At 39.7% G+C, this 20,269-nt stretch overlaps 1 protein-coding gene across 2 annotated transcripts in view; it reads right to left on the bottom strand.

The window, feature by feature from the left end:
- TRIM2 (tripartite motif containing 2) overlaps nucleotides 1–20,269 on the bottom strand; it is a 38,786-nt gene that overhangs the window by 15,435 nt on the left and 3,082 nt on the right. For both annotated transcript variants that reach the window (XM_010074993.1, XM_010074994.1), the window contains exons 2-6: nucleotides 18,175–18,356; nucleotides 15,660–15,897; nucleotides 9,144–9,295; nucleotides 8,312–8,492; nucleotides 4,393–5,116 (exon numbers count right to left, since the gene is read on the bottom strand). In XM_010074993.1, coding sequence (XP_010073295.1) covers nucleotides 4,393–5,116; nucleotides 8,312–8,492; nucleotides 9,144–9,295; nucleotides 15,660–15,897; nucleotides 18,175–18,308 — 1,429 coding nt within the window. In that variant the 5' untranslated portion in view covers nucleotides 18,309–18,356. The remainder of the gene's footprint in view (nucleotides 1–4,392; nucleotides 5,117–8,311; nucleotides 8,493–9,143; nucleotides 9,296–15,659; nucleotides 15,898–18,174; nucleotides 18,357–20,269) is intronic.

Genomic DNA, 20,269 nt, shown 5'->3' with positions numbered 1-20,269 from the left:
TTGTTTTCCTGTTCCCTAGCTTCATTTCTTTTGTCCTTAGAGAGCCAAAAGTTTTTTAGTCTAATCTTACACGTTATGAGGATGTGATGCCCTCTCTCATAACAGACACAGCTGAAACGTAAAAGGCTCTGTAGTAAAGCTGTCCCAAATCAGATTGCTAACAAGCTATGTGCTTATTGTAAAATAAATGTCAGTGTTTCTAATCCAAGTTCCCATGCAAATCTAAGTTTTAAAATCAATCAGTCCGTTGGATGAAGGCACACAATGTTTGTAACCTTTAAAGAGGAATGAATAATTCAGTAGGAGCTCTGACAGATACTTCCACACACTGTTGGTAGTGAAGATTGGGCTGATTTGTATTAATTTGCTATTCACAGCATCTGTCCCTAAAAGCTTGGCCAAGACCACCTCCAAGCCGTGCTTGTGCCACAGAGCCCCAGCCACCACAGCTGGGTATGCACAAATTCACAATAAGGCTCTGATTTGATTTTAGCACTGATAACAGACCAGATGACAACTGCACCTGGAAAGGAGGCAGACAGATCAAACTGTTAAAGACACTTTTTTCTTTTTTCTTTTAAAACAGAGTGAACTGCACGCATTGAATGTACCAGCTAAACTTAGGTCCTCTGTTACATGACTGAACAGACAACTAAACATAGTCTGAGGAAAAGGAAAATTGAACTTTCTAGCAGAGAGCCAGCTCTCCATCTGGCTGTATCTGATGCCAATCCCAAGAATAAATAAATGAAGAAAAAGCAGTTAAAGTGGGAAATGGCACCACTACTGCTAAATGGTATCAAAGAACCCAGTCAGGAAAAGTGCCAGAAGAGAAAAAATACCAAGGCATATGGCACAAGATGGGGTCCTGGACAGAGCAGCTAACTGACGCCAGCCGTGGCTCTTAGCCCTGCTTTGGAGGACATGGGAGGGGTTTACCAGGGAAGGTGGAAGTGGCCGATACTGTGAACATCCCTCACCTCCATCTGCCTCTGCTCAGCATGGGTCTAAGGCACAAAAGCAGGAGCCTTCGTTCGCATGTCAGTCTTCCTACCACTTGTAGAGGTAGCAAAAACCATTGCACAACAATTATTTTCTGGGTATCATAATCACATTCTTGTTTTCATTTGTATGAACTAAGTACATGCTACACAGATACTGCATGGACACATTCTTAGACATCACGCCTGTTTAAAAAAAAAAAAAGTTAAAAAAAAGGTTGAGGGTATAAGTTATTGAGAGAGAAAAGGAGGAAGTAAGAAATTCCCTGTTCTTGTAAATAATTAATTAAATGAATGTATGAATGCATAGTCAATAGCTTGAGCTTAAAATGTCTGAACAGAACCACATGCTATTTTAAAAGCCATGAATAACATTGAATTGGCAAAAGACACAATGCACAATTCCCCATGAACGAAAGCACTTAACTGTACTAATGTTGTATTAACACGGTCTCTGTTAATACTAGCACAAGAACAATCTCCTGCTAGGACTTGATCAATTTACTTGTGCATAAAAGCCCATATATCAGCATATATACAATAGCATACTCTGTATACTTGGGTGCCCATGGGAATATTACAGAATGGCTCTCTAACACAGCTGTATGAGCTTCTGGCAGCCCAAATACAAGATTTATCCTGCCCAGTTTAAAATACAAATGCAGATTTGGCCAGGGCTACCAGGAATTCAACAATGGGTTCAAAATACACAAAGTTTTGCTGGGAAACAGCGGTAAACTTTATTTTACATTACCTCATCTAATGAAACAAATGTTAACGTTTTGAAGTGAGCTGAAACTGGAACTAAATAAACTCTTAGATCCATGAAGGCAATCCCTGTGAAAATGTCAGAAATTTTACCTGGCTTCATTAATTTCACATATTTTGGAAGAGTATAAAAAGCTGGAGCATTACAGCTGCAATGGCTTTAGAGACCTTTCAGACAATACATACATAAGCCCACAGAAGCCCAGAGGGACATCTCTATGTAGGGTCACTCTGTGAAATGAGTGGCTGAGAACTGAACGTGTAGCTCAGTTTTTCAATAAAATAGCAATCCACTTATTCCAAACGTGGACACTCCTGAGAGGTTTCATCAAGCAAAAGCTCTGAGACGTGTAGTCCTTGTTCTAATTATCTTCTCTTCTTTTTTGGGGGGATAGAGTGGTGAAGAAGGGGAGGAGGCAGAACTCCAAAATAAAGCACAGGGTCATGATGGCATCACAACAAAAAGAAAGAACACTGCACTTTTTGGAGAATGTTTAAGACTTCTACAGTTTATAGTGTGTTGGGAGAGAATGGTTTTTTAAAAAAAAATAAAAATCAAACAACCACCACCAAAACCCAAACCAGAGCCATACCACTATTTGGTAGTCAGGCTAGAAACTGCTCACTAGAAGCAGGGAGCACAGAAGCAGAAATTACAAGCTGAAATCACTTTAATCCATATCAAAAGCCTTGCAATAAAATTATTAACAGTTTTTAAATAATTTCTGGATTTTTTTTAAAGAAAAGTATTTAGATCTATGATTTCTACACCAGGACAAATTAATGCTTGTTATATGTGAACAAGAGAGCTTAGGATTCAGTGGAGGTGTCAGACACAAGGTGTAACAGAGCTCCCCTGTTACTCACAGGCACAGTGTACCTTATCCTGCTCCTACCTGCTACAGACCCACTGAGTCTTTCTGCCTGAATCTGTCCATCCAACACCTTCCCTGTCTAGCATACAACATGCCGTAACCATTCCAGAAGGGATCAGAGAGATGTTTTCTTTCTATCGAGAATTCAGACATTATTCTTAACTGTTTTGTTTAACCCTGTCTCAAAACAGGACCCAAAAAATATCTAGGCTACATTTATACATACCCTCTGCCACTCTCACCAGTAGCAGCAGTGCAAGTGCATTTGGGAAGAGCCACAGGTCCCTTTCCATTCCAGCAGGAACATGAGGCTTATCATTTTGCCCTGTGCAAGGGCTTCTCTCTCCACTGAATTGCTAACAGGGTCTCTGCTGGTGGTGACTACAGCAATAGCTTTTGTAACAAGAACAGCCTCCTCCTAGAGGAAGGGCTATGGCTACGTACTAATTTCACAAAGGTCACCTACAAGTTTTGGACGATAAAGCATGGTTACTACTGAATGGGGCTGGCTTGACTTCAGTATGAATTGTTCTATAACGTGTTTGTAACTTTTGACCCAGCAGTCACCATAAAAGTTCACCTTAGTGACAATAAAGCTGGATATCATTGCCTTTGTAAAAAATGCTTTGAGTTGTTCTATTTATGGGGCTATTTACCTTACAGGGAAGTGCACTCGCCATCTGGGAAAGGCTGGTCACTTTATGAGTAGCTCCATCCCAAGCTTACATGGTACTGTCCTATTCAGCAAGCAAAGCACACTTGCTGAATACATTTTCTGATAGAAAACCATTATGTCATTGCATGTACTCTATCACAGTAAGGGATCTTAGAAATACTGACACATAAGAAATCAGATGGACAGGGCTAACCAACTGACAAATGGTGTGCAGATCAATTTTCAATAGAATTACCTAAAAACCCTCCAGGATTAATCACCATCTATTCTCACCTACAAAGGGGAAAGCCACCTTGCTGACTGATTGTCAAACTTGGTAACACATGCTGCTGAAATCCTGACTTTACATATTAAGAATTAATTTGCTTTTTTCTTTAGTTGTGCAAAGTGAAAAGTATTTTCTAACTATATAAGCAGACATTATATAAATATGATACTGACTTTTAAAATTATGAATTATTATATAGCTTAAAAACAGAGGACATCAAAAGACCTGAAAGAAAATCAGAGTAAATAACCTAAGATTTTATATTTTTACCAAGCATTAGAAGTCCACAGATTTAGAGATAACATAACACTATATAAAGAATCAAACATATTTAGATATTGGGGGAAAAAAAAGAAAATAAAGTAAATTGTAATTTTGTCCTATGCTGACATAATGAAATAACTATATAAGACTACAGGATTTAGCATGTATAGTTCCAGGTTAATTAATTAGATTAATCTTTACAGCAATAGTTTTAGAGAAGGAGACCTCCTACTTCTTGCCATGCAACTTCTTAAAGAAGTAATTTTATCTAATCTGTAACATTGATTCTATTTTCATTTTATGATGAACAACAGAGTACAGAAGAGGTGGTAAAATATTTTAGTCCAAATCAAATGTATGCATTTCTCAACCTAAATTCCAATTAAATATTTGCTGCAAACAGAATTTCTGAAACATGTGGTCAAGAGGCCTAAAGATATCACGTTGGTCTGCTTACAGCTTTAACCTTAAAATCACTGAATTTCTAAATTCCCTGAACTATTTTAAAGTATGTCAATAGGGAGCAGACAAGTCACCTACCTACTCTGAAGATCAAATCATCTTCAATGGGATTCTCTTTTCTTTTGCCAGTGCTGTACATGCTTGCGGGTCTTTTCACAGCTTTCTGCTTCACATGACCACTGCCGGGAGATTTAACACGCCTCTTAACGCCTTCAGTGGTAGGGGACACATCTGCTGATCTGACCACTTTAAGTTTGAACGGGCTGCCCTTGATATGTTGATCATAAAGTCTCAGTGACAGAGTGAAGTCTCCTTCTTTCTGAACAGTATACAAAAATTCGTAAGTGCCATTTTTATTGTCAAGTATTTCTCCATCCGCTACACTCCCATCAGGTGTGCTCAGTTCAGCAGTGAGGTAAGCATTCCCAGATTTACAGAGCTCCCCATCTTTGTCCTTAGTTGTGATGGTAACAGACATGGGCTGTCCGATCACCGTCTGTCTCAGCCCCTCACCTGTGGCAACTGTTTCAGAGGCAACAGCATTGGTGGTTAAAATAGTCCCCAGATTGTGAATGGACTTCTTCAGGCCTTCTGTTTCCACTATGAAGTCCAACTGATCATTTTCACGTGGCTGCAACGGGAAGTCCCGCTCAGCCAGTTCATTCAGCTTGTCACTCATTTGCTTCTTCACCAGCAGAACTTCAGTTTCAGTGCCGTGGTTGAGTGCTTGGGCCGTAAAGTTGCTGCAACTTTTAATGCTTTCTTGTCCTTCAAGTAAGGTATCCAGCTGTGTCTGGAGGACCTGTGTGCATTACCAAACACCAGATTTGCATCATGGTACAAGAGGTATACTCGCAAGATGTAGCATGCCTCATACCTGAATGCCTTTGTAGAAACCCAATTTATAGTGTGTTATTTTAGAGTTTGTTTTAAATTTTCATTTTAGAAAAAGTATCACATTGATTCCCTACATGTTCTTGGAATATCATGCTAAAACACAAAAGATATACCCTCTTTGGGGTCTTCAAGGTTTCACAGATCCACTGTCACACTAGACTGAATTATTGCCCCACCTGTCTGTCTTGGGTTTTTGTGTTTGTTTGGTTGGTTTGGGGTTTTGTTTTTTGGTTTTGTGTTTGTTTGTTTTTTTAATCAAGTAGAAGCTTCTCCATCTCTCAGCAGTCACAGTTAATGAGATAGTTACTGGGAACTGAGCTGTGTGCACAGAGACAGGGATATTTTGGAGTCATCAGGCTTATTAATAAGGAAGGAAGGCTCCAAGAAACTTCTTGAAACTATTTCTTCAGAGCCAAGGGAAACCTTGCATTATGCCTCTATGGAGACAGACAAGAAGGCACTCTCAAGATCTGTACACCCATCCCAAGGAAAAGCGTGATTCTTTATCTAAATAAGTGAAGAAAGGTGAGGCCTCCTCAGCAGAAGCTGTAAGTTGATTCCCCAGTTTCAGCAGGCAGGAAAGCAAAATGTAAAGGATGGGTTGTGGATACTGGGAAGAGTTGAGTAGCCTGAAATTTTGGTGGGCAGCAAGTAGCTACTCTATATTTAAGACTGAGAAAGAACTTTTATTATAGTCTCAGTTCTGGCCCTCCATCTAAAATCCTTGAAACAGTATTAACCTCAGAATTGTTAGGTGTGGGCTGGGAACAAGGCTAACGTGGTTTTTTATAACCAGTTTTGCAATGAATTGGAAAAAGGATCCCTGAATTATAACAACCTAGCAGAGAAATTCATGACAGTCAGGAAAAACCAAACATTCCAGCTACCTCCCCCTGCTCTCCACTGATGAAATCCCCAAACCAAAGTACTCAGTCACATACGTGGTATGTTCTTCCAACAGAGAAGAACTAGGGCACAGACATTACTGTGGGTCAGAGAAGTTATTTTGCTGACCATCACTGTAAAGCAAATATTTATGAAACATTTCAATTTATTTTAAAATAAATTTACAGACTGGGTATATGTATTGCTATGAGATACTCTTCCCTTACTGAGAAACACCACGTAATGACACTGCATTCTAAGGGCACTTTTCTTCTGGATTTTACAAAGCTAGCTGTTTCTCTCTCACTGGAGAAAATCCAAGCTGATGAATTACTGATATGGGAAAGTGATAACACCACAAAATCTTTTACAAGCAAAACAGAATGAACAAATTTCAAGACTACATTGAAGTTTCAAATTATCTGTATTTCTAGGCATCTATAAACTTCACAGAATTCAATACAAGGCATTTCTAATCTGCCTTGTCTTTATTCCAGGACACAAGTAGTTAAACAGAGCACAGATAATAAAGACCTAGGGTGACAAAACCCCATATGCTTGGGATAATGAACCACAAACTGAGGAGGAAGACAATGTGCAGCTACATTTTAAAACCATTATTTTCTCACTATAGTTTTCTTTCATTACAAGGATGGAAAGTATTCAGCCCTATCATAACTAATATTTAAAATGTGTTTATTTTACATGAGGTCTCTTTCAGTCCGTTGGACAACTGAAACAGAATCGCCAACTTTCTTTCAGTAAAGTGCAACCCTTCCATTTTTTTGTTTTTGCAAAGTACATGATCAGAATGATGCAATACTTGGGTTTGAATTATTTCACAGGACTACTACTCATTCAAAAGCAAAATCCAATTCCAATCGTTCTTTTTTACAGGGCAGATGCCTCTTTTACTGTTTATGTGCAGCTTTGTAAAAATTAAGTTCTCTAATTACCAAAACAGTTTTTAAACTTTTAAAAATACCTTTAAATGAGTTAATTTAACAACATATTCCATCTTGTGTGAACTTTGTACACACCCTGAGTATATTTGCTTGCTAAGAAAATAAGTTTTTGTGACATATTGGATATGTTTAGATGAATCTGGGATCCAAGTCCAAATTTCTTATGCTAAAAGCTCCTCAGCTGTGTCTTAGCTCTGGAGATCATTAAATTCGATGCCCCATGGGTTTTGGGATCCCTGTGTTCCTGAAAGTACACATCTTACAGGGTACACATGTTAGAATTCCTCCATTTTCACAGGCCCAGCAGTTCAATACCTTCCTAATGATTGAGCCTGTTCCAGATCCAGGAATGCAGCATTCCTCTACTTCAGACATCTGGAGCAATCGCAGAGAAAGCCCAAAGATGCAAATATTATCAGGCACTCTTGAAACTTCAGTTGTTGATGCTATTTTTTTTTAAAGGCTACTTTGAGGGAAGAGAGCTTTCTTTTATATAGAACAGACAACTGATGCCCAGGAAGACAAGGACTAAATTATTTCTTTGCCTGATTCAGACTTTAATCCTAAACAAAAACTCTACCCACCAGGCTAGAGGCTTCTCTTTGTAAAACAGCAGATTTCTGTTTTCTTCCTCTGAAGCTTAGTTGACAATACAGGGAAAAAACGCAAGATTCAATCACCCAGATATAAGAAAAGGAGTGAGTACAGCTCTGGAGTCTATTGCTCTCTGCATGCCCCTGAGAAAGTGAGATATCCCTGCAATATTTATGTGTTCCAACCAGGGATATCTAACATGAAATATGCTACCAGGCATTTGAAAGGAAAGCAGTGCTTTAAAGCAAAACAGTAAGCCTTGCTCAGTTCTTCAGCAGAAATTGTTTGGCCTGTATCTTCGGGGGGTGGGGGGAGAGTGTCACAGAATTGTAGCCCAAGGATTTCAGACTTTCCTTTGGTGTTCCCTTATTGTCATCTGCACATCCCCGTGTTGGCTTTAAGCAGATGCCTGCTTAGTGTGTTGGCCATTTCAGATCCTCACACACCATGCACGAAGGGCTACCTGCCCATACAGGGTCTGGATACCATTTATATAGCTGGGCAGCCAGAAGCAAGGCTCTGCATCATTTTTTTCAGGAAGACAAAGTTCTCCGAGGGATCTCAGACACAATTTGCCAAACTGGCATCCTGCATCATTTGTAAAAACTGGTTGATTAAATTAATAGTTTTTCACTGAAACAAAACATGCATCTTACTTTGTGTTTAAGGCCATAATTCACTTCCAGTTCCATAAGCAGCACGCTCTTTCGCACATTTAAAGTCTTCTGGAGTTCATCAAAAGTGGAATGAATGTCATCTACAATGCTAGCCTTTTGGTTGGTTAACTGGTGTATGATTTCAGATATAAAATGAAGTGCTGAGTCAATCTCTGGAAGCCTGAGAGAGGGATTAAATTACAAAGATTGCTGTTTGAAAAGTCATTAAACATTGGCCCTTGCCCTGATATCTTTTGACGAAACAATCTCATCAGCAGGCTGTCTTTAAACTCCGTTATTTCCCAGTTCATTCCTTTTATAACCACACAGTGGTCTGATAAAATAAGGCTCCCTTGTGGAAATCCATTAGATTTCAAGCATTTCCAACAAGGTGGCCTTGGATCCCCTGTCTTTATGCAAGTGTATCTTCTCGGGTAGATATAATTAGATCTACCCCACTTTTTCAGGCTTTTTTAGCCTTTCTGACATCATAGTGTGTGTACTAGTCTTTTAAGCATCCTGTATTATTTATATATCATGAAATTCATGACTGGCTAGTACTTTTCTCCTTAACATTTTATGCCCCTTCTTTGCAGGACACTTGCATTTCTAGTGGCATCTGTTTTGTGAAAGACAGACAGGAATTTTTTGCTCTTTTCTCTAATCCCCCACTGCATCACACTCAATGGATTTTTTTCCTTATGCTAGCCTCACTATCCCTGTTTTCTAGGTAAAGGTCCATGGCACCAGCACATTAAAATATCTACCCAAGGTAACACAGGAAGCCAGTGGTAGAACTGAAAATGGAAAATAATCAGTGGAGTCTTCATACCTTTTGTTGACAGCATCCAACTGGACTTGGAGGGAAGCCTTGTGTTGCTCCACCACATCCTTGAGTGGTACCGTGGGATGCTCTGCGTGCTCTCCCTCTGTACACTCCTGGCACATGGCTGTCTCGCAGGACTGGCAGTAAAACTCCATCACCTGGAAAAATGCACAACTCTAAATTCAAACATGGCAGCAGTAACATTACTCAAAGCACATCTTACTACATCTTGAACTCATGCTATTATCCAAGCCCTGAGACAAAGTTTCTTCTTTCCTGGACTCCAATAATTTACTGCCTAAAAGACGGCTGTTATATATTTCATGTCAAAATGCTGGTTTAAATGTATTTTATTCTATCAGAAAGTGTCAGAACAGCATCCTGGGAACAGAATGCTGGACTTTGAGGCTGGCCCAAACATAATCTCTGTACTTTGTAATAGTAAGTTTTGGTGTCTCTCTCAAATACTCTGTGAAACAACTCAAAAATACAGGGTATTCAAAAGTCCTCTCGCTAGCTCAATCCTTAGTCTCCCCAGAGGGCCTGCCAAAGAAAGGGTAAACTTGGTCTGTTTTTCATAACAGGACCACCTGTGGAACATGAACTCGATGGAGTTCACCGAACAGCATGTTTATTTGTTAGAGAAAAGTACCCTGAATGAACCAACGTGCTGCAGGGAAAAATCTCCATATCCCATTACTAATCCCTTAAAACCATCAAAACCTCATATCTGAGATTATAATAAGACTCCTGATCTACACTTGAAAGAGGAGGAGATTGTTTCAACCTGTTGTGTACCCAGTGAAATGCTGCCTGGAGATAAATAAAGATCTTTACATGTAATAAATACCCAAAGTTTTGAATATATTCATGAAGGGAAAGAAACAGAAAAGTGCTGTGCCCAAAATCATATGTTAGTCAAATAATGCACATATATTCAAAATCAGCATGAGACTTTATTTTACACCTAGGAAGTCCTTGATCACAAAGCATTTTAGGCTTATTAAAAGTACATAAGGGAGCTCATAGTATATGCTTCAAAGCAAGACATTGGCAGCTCTCTTGCATTCAGAACATTGCATAAGAATCTCAATCAACTTGGCTGATACTTCTGGCACTCAGACCTCTTGCATAAAGATTGTGCTGGAGATGTTGTCTGACAAGATGGTTCTGTAGAACTGTCTGTTTTCAGGTGAGCAGAGAGACCTGTAACAGCACCATGCAAAGTAGCTGGCTGCTCAAAGTCATCTTGAGAATTAGGAGGAGGAAGTAAGAACAATGATTTGCATGTGGCTTATTAGCATTAATAGGGATTTTCCTCTGATAAGCTTCTTTCTGTCGTATTCCCATTCTCCTCTCTTATCTCAGTTCACAAGATATGGGATTCACATGTGATGAGGGTTCAGTCATTTGCTGGCCATTCATGAAAGCCACTTAAGAGAAAATTTAAAAGCTGCTCCAAATAAACTGCGTAAGATCAAATGTATCACCAGGAAAAAAAAAAAAGTAGACCTTCTAAACAATGACAACCCCCATCAACACTACTCCAGTCACTGTGAATTTAGCAGTCTCACAGCAGTAGGTCCTCTGAGGCCTGACAATTACTTTGGTAGGCACTAAGATGAGATGCAGTCTTACAGTGCATCGAGGAAATGAGTTTAACCGAGTTTAGGATTTAAATTCTTTTGAAAGACTTAAAAAATTTACAACCAGAAACAATCAAAAGGAACAATATATGGTAAAAAGGAAAATTATTTTGGATGAGTGTCAAAAGTTCATCTTTCTGCCTCTTCATAATTTAACACTTAGCTTCAACATATTTTAAGAAGCCCTTATTCAATATTTTTATCTTTGGATACAATGATTAGAGTAATTAAATATTTCTGCTTCCTATTGAACACCTCATAATAAACAGCATTATATTTGCAGCAGCATATATAAGAGAGAAAGCTTCTCATTGGCATATTAAATTTTAGCCTAATCAACTTTCTTCTTTATTCAAGCACCAGAGAATTACATAAGCTAGAATGGTAATAGCAAGCAGACCACAAAGACCTAATGGGTATGTCCACACAAAAATAGTCTTCTTTGCCTCAGCCAATTCAAAATGTTTTGAGCAAAGCAGCTTTCATTTCCCATTTAAAGTCTTTGGCTTGTGCCATAGGTGAAGGAGAAAGAAAACCTAGTACTAATGCAATTCAGGCTTCAAGTGCCTAGATAAGCTGATTTCTGAAGATTTTGTCTAGCATTTCTTAATCAGGTAAAATTAATTTCTAACTACAGACAGACACGTATACTGGCTTTTCCTCTCTCCCCTCCATGCCCAACATGAGAATCACATTTTGTGACATTCACAGAAAGCTTTCATGATAACAAGTTTGCCTTTTTCTCAGAAAAAAAAACGTTTGCCTGAACCCCTCCTTTCCAAATTGAAGAGAGCTCTTGGGCAGGATATACTACAGCATCCAACATTGGCTTCAGCTCTGTTTCCACTGAAATCAATGAGAACATTCCCATCAGCTATAATGGAATGTGAATTAATACCCACTGGTTCTGAAATGCTATCTACTAACTCCACCTTAAACCAGACCAACATATTTCAGCACAATGATCTAATTAGAGACCCATGTATATCTTCACTACTGTAATTTAACTGAATTTACAGAAACTTTTTCATTTGCATAATCAAGGATGCAGGTACTCCTGAATTAAATCTGACAAAGCCAGAGCACACTAATTCCAGTCCTTCAAAGTTCAGGTGTTGAGAAAAAGGCTCTCACCAATAACAACCCCCTTATCTAAAATCACATTTGAATAATCACACTGTTCATCCTCTGCTATTTGTTCGAATTAAAACAGCAGTCCAGAGAAAAATGATGAGTCTGCTCTTTGCCAGCTGCCTTCCTCATCTCACACACATGCTTAATTCCTCTGTCCCAGGGGGCTAGTGTGTACCTTACCTTTGCACATTTTGGCTTTTAGGAGAATATAAGTTTGGATTACCTGAGGGCACTTCCCAGATACCTGGTAAAATTTAGAATGTGGGCTTTTGTTCTCCCTAGTCATAGCTTTTGTCTTACCCATGTTGTAAACCTGAAAGCTTTAAGCAAATTTTTAAAAAAGATTTTCAAGGCTGTCATGACTTAAACAACATGCTTACATACAAGTGAGCCACCCAAATCCCTTACATGACTTTCCAATTCAGTCAGATATGATTGCATCAGTCACACTATTGCTTCCTAACTGTATTAAATGTTCTTGGTGAGAAAATAAAATTTTTGTCAGCAGTGAGCTCAGTTTATTAGTTCTAATGCTCATTAAGAGTCTAACACTGACTTTCTGAATTTTTTATTTAGCCTCAGTGACACACTGAATATTGCAGAGTAAAGAAAAAATTAGATTACACTTTAATGGGATACATGGGTAAGCAACATGGCGGGAAATACAGAGGTGAGGAGAAAAAACAAGGTTTAACAGGTGTGTTATGAAGTCACTTCATTACAACACCAAGGATAGGTGCTTTTTTTATTCTTCTAAGAGAAGCATACAGGCAGTAAGCAACACCTGCACAAGTTCGGAAATGTTTTTCTAGACAAGATCTCATACTTGTCAACCTACCAAGCTATTCTGTGATCTTTTGAGAAAAAGCTAGTCAGAGATAAGGCATACTCTCCTGTTACAAACGTTTAGTATCAGGTATGCTCTCTTGTTATACTCTGTAGGCAGAAAGTACATTGCACCTGTAAAAGCATGGATCCTAGGCTCTAGTCTGGCTTTCACTTCAAATTCAAATAAAACCCAAGCATGGACTTTTCAGGATGGGTGACTGCAAAGAAGATACACCACTCGTTACATATTATGAAGTAATGGACCTACAATTTCACACTCTTCCCCATTTTGGCTGTCAGACCCGGTCCCTAAATGACTGTAGACCAATGTTTTCAAACCAGGATGCTTATATCCAACAAGAGCTGCAGATGTTTAGCAGCAGAAAATAAAGCCAATCTTATTTTAATGTGTAGATAGGAGATAAGAATCTTCTGTTAGGTTCAAAATTCCATAACATAGGTACCCTATTACCCTGATTTAACAAGAACGTCTATTTGTGCTCTGTGTTGGGTGAATATGAGGAAACATTTGTTTATAGTTCAAGCACAGGAAACCATCTCTCGTGTTAAGATATTACAAACAAAGTTTCATTTTTCATAAGAACACGCACAACAAAGATGCCACAACAGAGGATGAGAGGATGTGCGCAGAAGGAATAGGATACACACAGGTGTATGGAAAATATGAGTGGTGGGAATAAGAGACCAACTGGAAGGGAAAGTATCTAATCTACATGGCCTGAGGAAGGCTAAGTTACAAGCAGACAGGCAAGACAATGAGGAAGTATCTGTGCATCAGTTTCTATCTGATCTTAATGAGAGAGGTTTAAATCTAGCATGACTAGAGAGAATGAAAAAGAATTGTTTAAACGGAAATTTATTTCCAAGCTAAGACAAAAAAAATCTGGTAATATTTAAATTGAATATACTTGATGCAAACGTTTCCGTTGGTAGTAAAAATACAATGAGTCTGACCCTACCCAAAGCAACATGTAAAAATTAATGGAGAGATGATTCAATGCAGAATGACTGCTGGTTTTGTGAAGGCATCCTCCTTCAGCTACCACCTCAAACCTCTCTCTCTCCCTGAAGCCCCCAGCAAAGCTGCCAGCAGCCAGGCACTTGCTCCTTGCCACACAGTGCCCTCGCACTGTGTACCCAGGAGGCCAGCTAAAGCCCATTTCCTCAGTGAGGCCTGAGGTGCCCAGCACCTTGCCCTGAGCACCCTGCCCTTCAGCCAGACCCATCTGGCCAGCCTCAAGCAGCTCTCCCCAAAGCTCATCTCAGCTCCTCCCATCGTAAAGACTAATGTGTGCATTTTAGCTTTTAATTTCCTAGCTTACAAAGCTTTAAATTGTAGTCACCCTCAGCCTGTCCCCAGCCCTCCCAGATACTTACTGAAGCAAGAAGATACTCCCATCACACGCTACTCAGCATCCTAAAAGGCATGCTATGTTTCAAGGCCAGCCAAGAAAGTTTGGTCTAGAGGACTTAGAAACCCACCTTTCCCTAGAAAGGAGTTCTCAGAGAGCTATAATGTGATGTATTTTCAATTGTAGGCAAACCAGGTTTTTTTCCTAAGTGCACCCAAAGAGTCATCAGCTGATAATGTAAAATGCGAAACAAGTAACATCTCACTTTGACTATTTTCTGCATTTCACAATCAAATGTTTCCTATCACAATTGCTAGATCAGAAAAGAACAATGATTAGTTTTAAGGAGAGCAAATGAAATGCAAATAAAAACTAGGAATGTATTAATCAGTAACCACTACACACACATAGGTGTTGTACACATTTAAAAAGTTACACCAGTTATTCATTAATCAGAGTGCACAGCATATCAGTTCCACACAATTCCAGCAGGTCAGTAAAGGAGAGGGAACTGAACTGTTCCTCTGTAAGAGTAATCATTACCTATCAGCTGAATTATTTCTATACAACCTATATACCTAAACTATCATATAAAATATTCCCAGAAATAAAGTATCACATAAAATATTCCCAGAAAATAGTCTTAAAATACCGGCACATATTTCTTGGCTCGCATAGAAGCACAGCATTCTGTTCACAACACAGCAAAGCTGAGCGATGCTATGTGGTCTACTTACATGTTTGCAATAAGCTTGGCTATGAAATAGGAGCTCCTATGCCTACCATGAAGCCATACAGGTTAGCATTGAAAATTATGAACTAACCAGAGTTAGAGCTGTCCTTGTAATAATCTGGGGATACTTACTGACTTGAGGGGACTTGCCAATGAATACACTGATATGATTTGAGGGTATATGTGGGGGGATGCTGGGCAAAAATGTAGGTTTGGGGGAAAAAAAACAAAGTAGCCTCCAAGGACTGATACATGAGATGCACAAAACACTTCAGGATAAACAGAGCTTCTCTGTTTCTAGCCTGTGCCCACCCCCAAAGCCTCCTGAGCTAGGACACCCTTTCACTTTGCTCCATGTTAATCTGTTCACATAGCTTTTTGTATTGCCTCAGTGTTCAGGTCAGTTAAGCTTATAAGGTCCCTGACACAGGCTGACTAAACAAGCCCACAATTTCCCATGGTGATAGTTGTCTACAAATAAGAGAGCTATGGAAACCTATCTCAAAGAGGCAAAGGCACAAGGTTCAGCGCCTGCAGGACAACAATGTTGACCAAATGTGCTAAAAGACAGTATCATCCCAGATGATTGGCAACATGAAATAATATCCTGTCTACTTTAAGATGCTCCACTAAGAGCATTTGAGTTAATTTTAAGAATCCCTTCTCTTTTGTTGACATATTATAAAATCAAAGAACTAGTGTGATTCCAAATCCCCCACTACTTTTTGAGAACAAAATATCCATAACAAACCAGACCAGTAGGTATATATCAGTACTTGTACATATCACAAGAGTTCATCTCACTTACATTTCCATCGTGATTGGGGCAGGAGAGCGGTTTGCCCGCAGCAACAGCAGTGACAGTCTCCAAGATGGAAGACTCTTCAATGCTGCTGTCCGGCGTTCGTTGCAGGACATCCATCAGGTTGGTGATAAAGAAGTTGTTCTGGAGTGCAGAAACCCCCTTCTCTGGCAGAATGGAGGTCTGGCGGCACACGGGGCAAGAAAGGGTTAAGCTATGGGCTGGAATGTAATTCTGTAAGCACCTATGGCAAGGGAGGTGGAAGGGGAGAAAGAGAGAGACAAAGTATCATCAAAGAGGAAAACAACTCCCTTCAGTTTAGGAACTGGTTTGAAACAGTGCTGCCCCTACATAAAAGGAAACGTGCCTCACCAGGCTTCATAAATAAAAGTGGTTATGGGGATTCTTTTTTTTTCCTTTAAATCTTTTTTCCTCTGCAACATGAAAAAAGGTTCAATAAGTGGACATCCTTGTAAGAGGTATGTGCCTTTCTTTGAGATACTGGTGCAGAGTGGATCCATGCTTTTAGACATCTACTGCATCCTGCTCACAGGAATAGTAAAAATGATAAACTATCAAATAAAATTTGACAGACGTGAAGCGATTGCATCAAGTATTTGAGTCTGTGCCTTTAACTGACTAACTGGTGGTTGACCCTTATCTTTCCAATAGAATCTCCTTTATTAACTTATATTTGTGGGTTTAGTTTTTCAGAGCTATAACCTGGTCCCAATGAAACCAATGGAAATATTTCCATTTATTTAAATTAGGAAAGTTATTTGGCTGTTAGCCAGAATCAACAGAGCTCTCTTTCCTATGTAGAGAAGTATGTCCTAGGTTATAACAGTTTATGTTAAGGGGAGTTTCAGATGAGAGTTTTGTTTGTTTATATTTGATGGGGGGAGGGATGTTGGGGTTTTTTAAAGAAAAACTAAATTTCACAGAATATAAATCTGACACAAAGGTTCTGTGATATGCGGTATAACAATATGCAACAGACTGGTCCAGGTGACAGTGCCACTTTTGGCCTTGAAAAATCAAAAGCTGCTGGATATGCAACACCCAACTGCAAAAATCTGACACAAAGGTTCTGTGATATGCGGTATAACAATATGCAACAGACTGGTCCAGGTGACAGTGACACTTTTGGCCTTGAAAATCAAAACCTGCTGGATATGCAACACTCAACTGCAATGAGCAATTCAGTATAGTCCTGTGAGCACAGGGAGCTTTGCAGAAGGCGGTTCTTCAGGAGTCTAAAAGAGGAGCAGTGCTACACCAAATTCCTCATGAGATACCAACCAAGAAAGTGTGACCTCGCACAGCTACACAACTCGTATTCACTTCCATGGGCTTTGCTAGCACCACTCTTCATCCCTTGGCAGCTCTCCTCCTGACCCCCAGTAAGGGCTCTGTGAAAGGAGAGCTTAGGCTTTGTACATCAGCAGTGCACTGGAAGAGTTCTTCCAGCCTCTCTCCATAACCAGATCAGCGTAAGAGGATTACAGTGAAAACCAGAAGCTGACTTTAGGATTTACACATGAACTGGAGTCAAGAAACTTAAGACACGGTGGTGAAAATCTTGACTTCACTGACTTCAGTGAGAGTTTCACTGCTGAATTCAGTAAAGTTGAGGTTTCCTATTCTTCTACAAAAGACTGTTTCATCCGACACACTCAGAAATCCACCTTTTTTTTTTTTTTTCACGCTGTCCAAAATTAGATACACACACCACAATTCTGAGAGGTGGAAATCTCCAGAACTAAATGTTCACACACAAAACAATTTATTATAATTCTCATGCCATTCAATATATAATCCACAGAGTTGCATCCCATCATGAGGTAAATAATTTTATCCAACAATTCTTCAGATAACTCTTCTCCAGATGCTGTATTCTCTCCACCATTTGATAGATAATATAACATTAAAGTATCACTAGGTGTATTGAATTCATTCAGCTGAATACAGTAGAAGGCAGGTTGCTGTTTTATTACATCTCTTTTCAGAGCTTTTCTATTTCAGTCAACCAAGCTACAGAATAATGAAGACACTTAATCACCAGTTATTAATAATGCATATATCACATCTAACCCTTGGACATAAAAGGATGGGATAATTATTTCACCGCTTAGTAAATCAACAAAGAAAGGTTTTTATTGTTTCTATTTATAGAATAATCAGTATAAATTTGAGACTATTAAGTTGAGGTCCAAATTCTGACTGCCATCATCTTTCACACTGTTGTAACTGTATTCATTAGTTTCACCACATTTACTTTTTATTTATTCTTGCATAAAGGGAATGTATTGTAAACATTCCGCTGCTGTCTCTTCTTCCTGCCTGACAAAAATAACAGTGTTTTTCTACATCCCTGCCTCTCCAGCCTTCACAGACTTTATTGTGCCTTAACATGACCTTTACAAGTAAAGAGGAAAGTCTCTGTCCACTAAATGATGCAGAGTTCTGTGCTTGTTGCAAGACACAAATGCCTAGTTACAAGCATGAAGAAAGGACTTACCTCTCACAGAAAGTGTGCAAGCAGGGAAGTACTTTGGGGTTCTTGTAACGGTCCAGGCATATGCTGCAAATCAGAAACTGCTTGTCAATCTGACGGACCACAGGACTTGGGATGTTGGAGCCTTCACTGGCCATCCTAGACCACTGACATATGGGTCCTGTTCCCTTCTACCCTGCACACTGCTGGAGTGGGGTGGGGAAAAGAAAAAAAAAAGAAGAAAAATGGCTCATATACTACATGAAATAACAAAATAGACAACTAATTCATTCATGTTTCATCCTTATGCAGGAATTCATATTTCCATATAAAACCAAAAGAGTGAAGAATTAAACTTTGAAAATGGTTTAAAAGTGATGAGAGCCTGGGACAAGTGTACAACACTACACATAACACCTCTGTCTGAGCAAGCATTCTGGAGAGCCATGATTCTTCTGGACTGAAAGAGTTACAAGGCTGTCTGGTTTTAAAGAAATCCTACAACAAAAACATTCTTGCGCCAGGAGGTTCAGCCAGCGCTAACAAACATAGGATTTCTTACATCTACAGTACTGCTGGCAAAATGCTTAAACTGGAACTGCACCAGCCAGTCAAATGGCTGTGTCACAGTCAGAGTTTGAAAATGGTTCACCTAACATTATTTACCCTTATCAGTGCTGGTATTGCCAAAGATACAGGAGGTCTGGACTCCATGAAGCCTCCAAGAAGGAACCTCCTGAACCAGCCAGCCCCTGGGAAGGGAGGGCTCAAATTCTGCACCGGCAGCAGGGGGAGGTAGGTGAAGTGAAAATCCTCATGATAAAAGAAACTGAGCAAAGAAGAGGCAACTGATAGATGCTGAGAATCAGCAAAGGTAAGGTGAAGGATACATGAAGCACATCCAAATAATAAATGCAAGAAAAATTGCATTCTAGGCAGAAAGAGTAGTATCATGTTTCTAGGACTGAAGACGCTACATAATCCTGGCATAAAAAGCATGAAATAAAAGGGTAAGAAAAAAGTCTACTGACTGACAGAATTAAAATTGCATGTTGAAGGAATGCCAGCAGGCTTGGAACACTTCTTGTCACAAACAAGGCACAGGGAGAGAAAAACTTTGTTTCTTTTCAGATGGAGGTACAGTTTATAGACAACAGAATTAATGTGCAGAAAGCGAAGGCAGGGGGAGCAAAAGGAAGGAAACAACTCAGAGAAAAGTAAACTGCCTGCTAAAACAGGTTAGGAAAACCTGACAAGCAGGGGCCCTGGCAGGGTGGCCCAGCAAGAACTCCTCTCCATCAGTGTTTCTAGTGGGCTGGAGCACTGGGAGGCACAGGCTCACTCCCCTGGGAGCTGACTGCAGCGTCTCTGTCACAGCACCTTCTGCCAGTCCTCCTGCACCCACAGCAGAACACAGGTACCTCTTCCCTGTGAGCAGCAAGCCCAGCGGGGCTTCTTCACTGCAGGTACACTCCTGAGGTAGTGACTTCTTCTCTAAATATTTTCTATCCCAGTTTTTAGTGATCCATTTCGGACAATTTGATATTTGGCTTGAGGGCAGTTCAGGCTTTCCAAGACAGAAATAACAAGCCCTCTGCCTTGGTGCTGATCACGCTCATTCAAAGGTCACTCAATTCCACAATGACTTGCATGACCTGTAGTATTTTATTGGCAGAGTTACGACAGGTCTTCTTCCTGTGCTGAATGCACGGCACACTAACCTGGCAGAGTTGAACTCATGCTGTTCGTCCTGAGCTGTGCATTTAGCCATACAGGTATGGTTTACTTCCTCCATTGAGCAAGTGGCTATTTCTAGCATAATGACACTGATTACAGATCATGCTGTACTGACTTTCCTGATAACAGGTTCCTGAGGAATCACCTCTGTGCTAGCAAATGAAGCAGCATAAAGTCATTCACAATTAAAATACCCAACGGCAGAAACTGACATGTAATTCTATGGAAAACGCTTATGGCAGGCCCTTTTGTTTCCTTTTTTTCCAAGAAAAGGGAATCTGCAAGGTTAAAAATTGCTATAACACTAATAAAATATCATGTTTGTTCACGACCCAAAAATGCATGATTTCAGGATTGATCTCTTCAGTTTTTCGTTTCTTTC

Source organism: Pterocles gutturalis, unplaced genomic scaffold (genome assembly GCF_000699245.1).
Source record: "Pterocles gutturalis isolate BGI_N339 unplaced genomic scaffold, ASM69924v1 scaffold1932, whole genome shotgun sequence".
Classification (NCBI taxonomy): domain Eukaryota; kingdom Metazoa; phylum Chordata; class Aves; order Pterocliformes; family Pteroclidae; genus Pterocles; species Pterocles gutturalis.
Note: the sequence above shows the minus strand (reverse complement) of the source record. Positions and strands in the feature narration are given on the sequence as shown.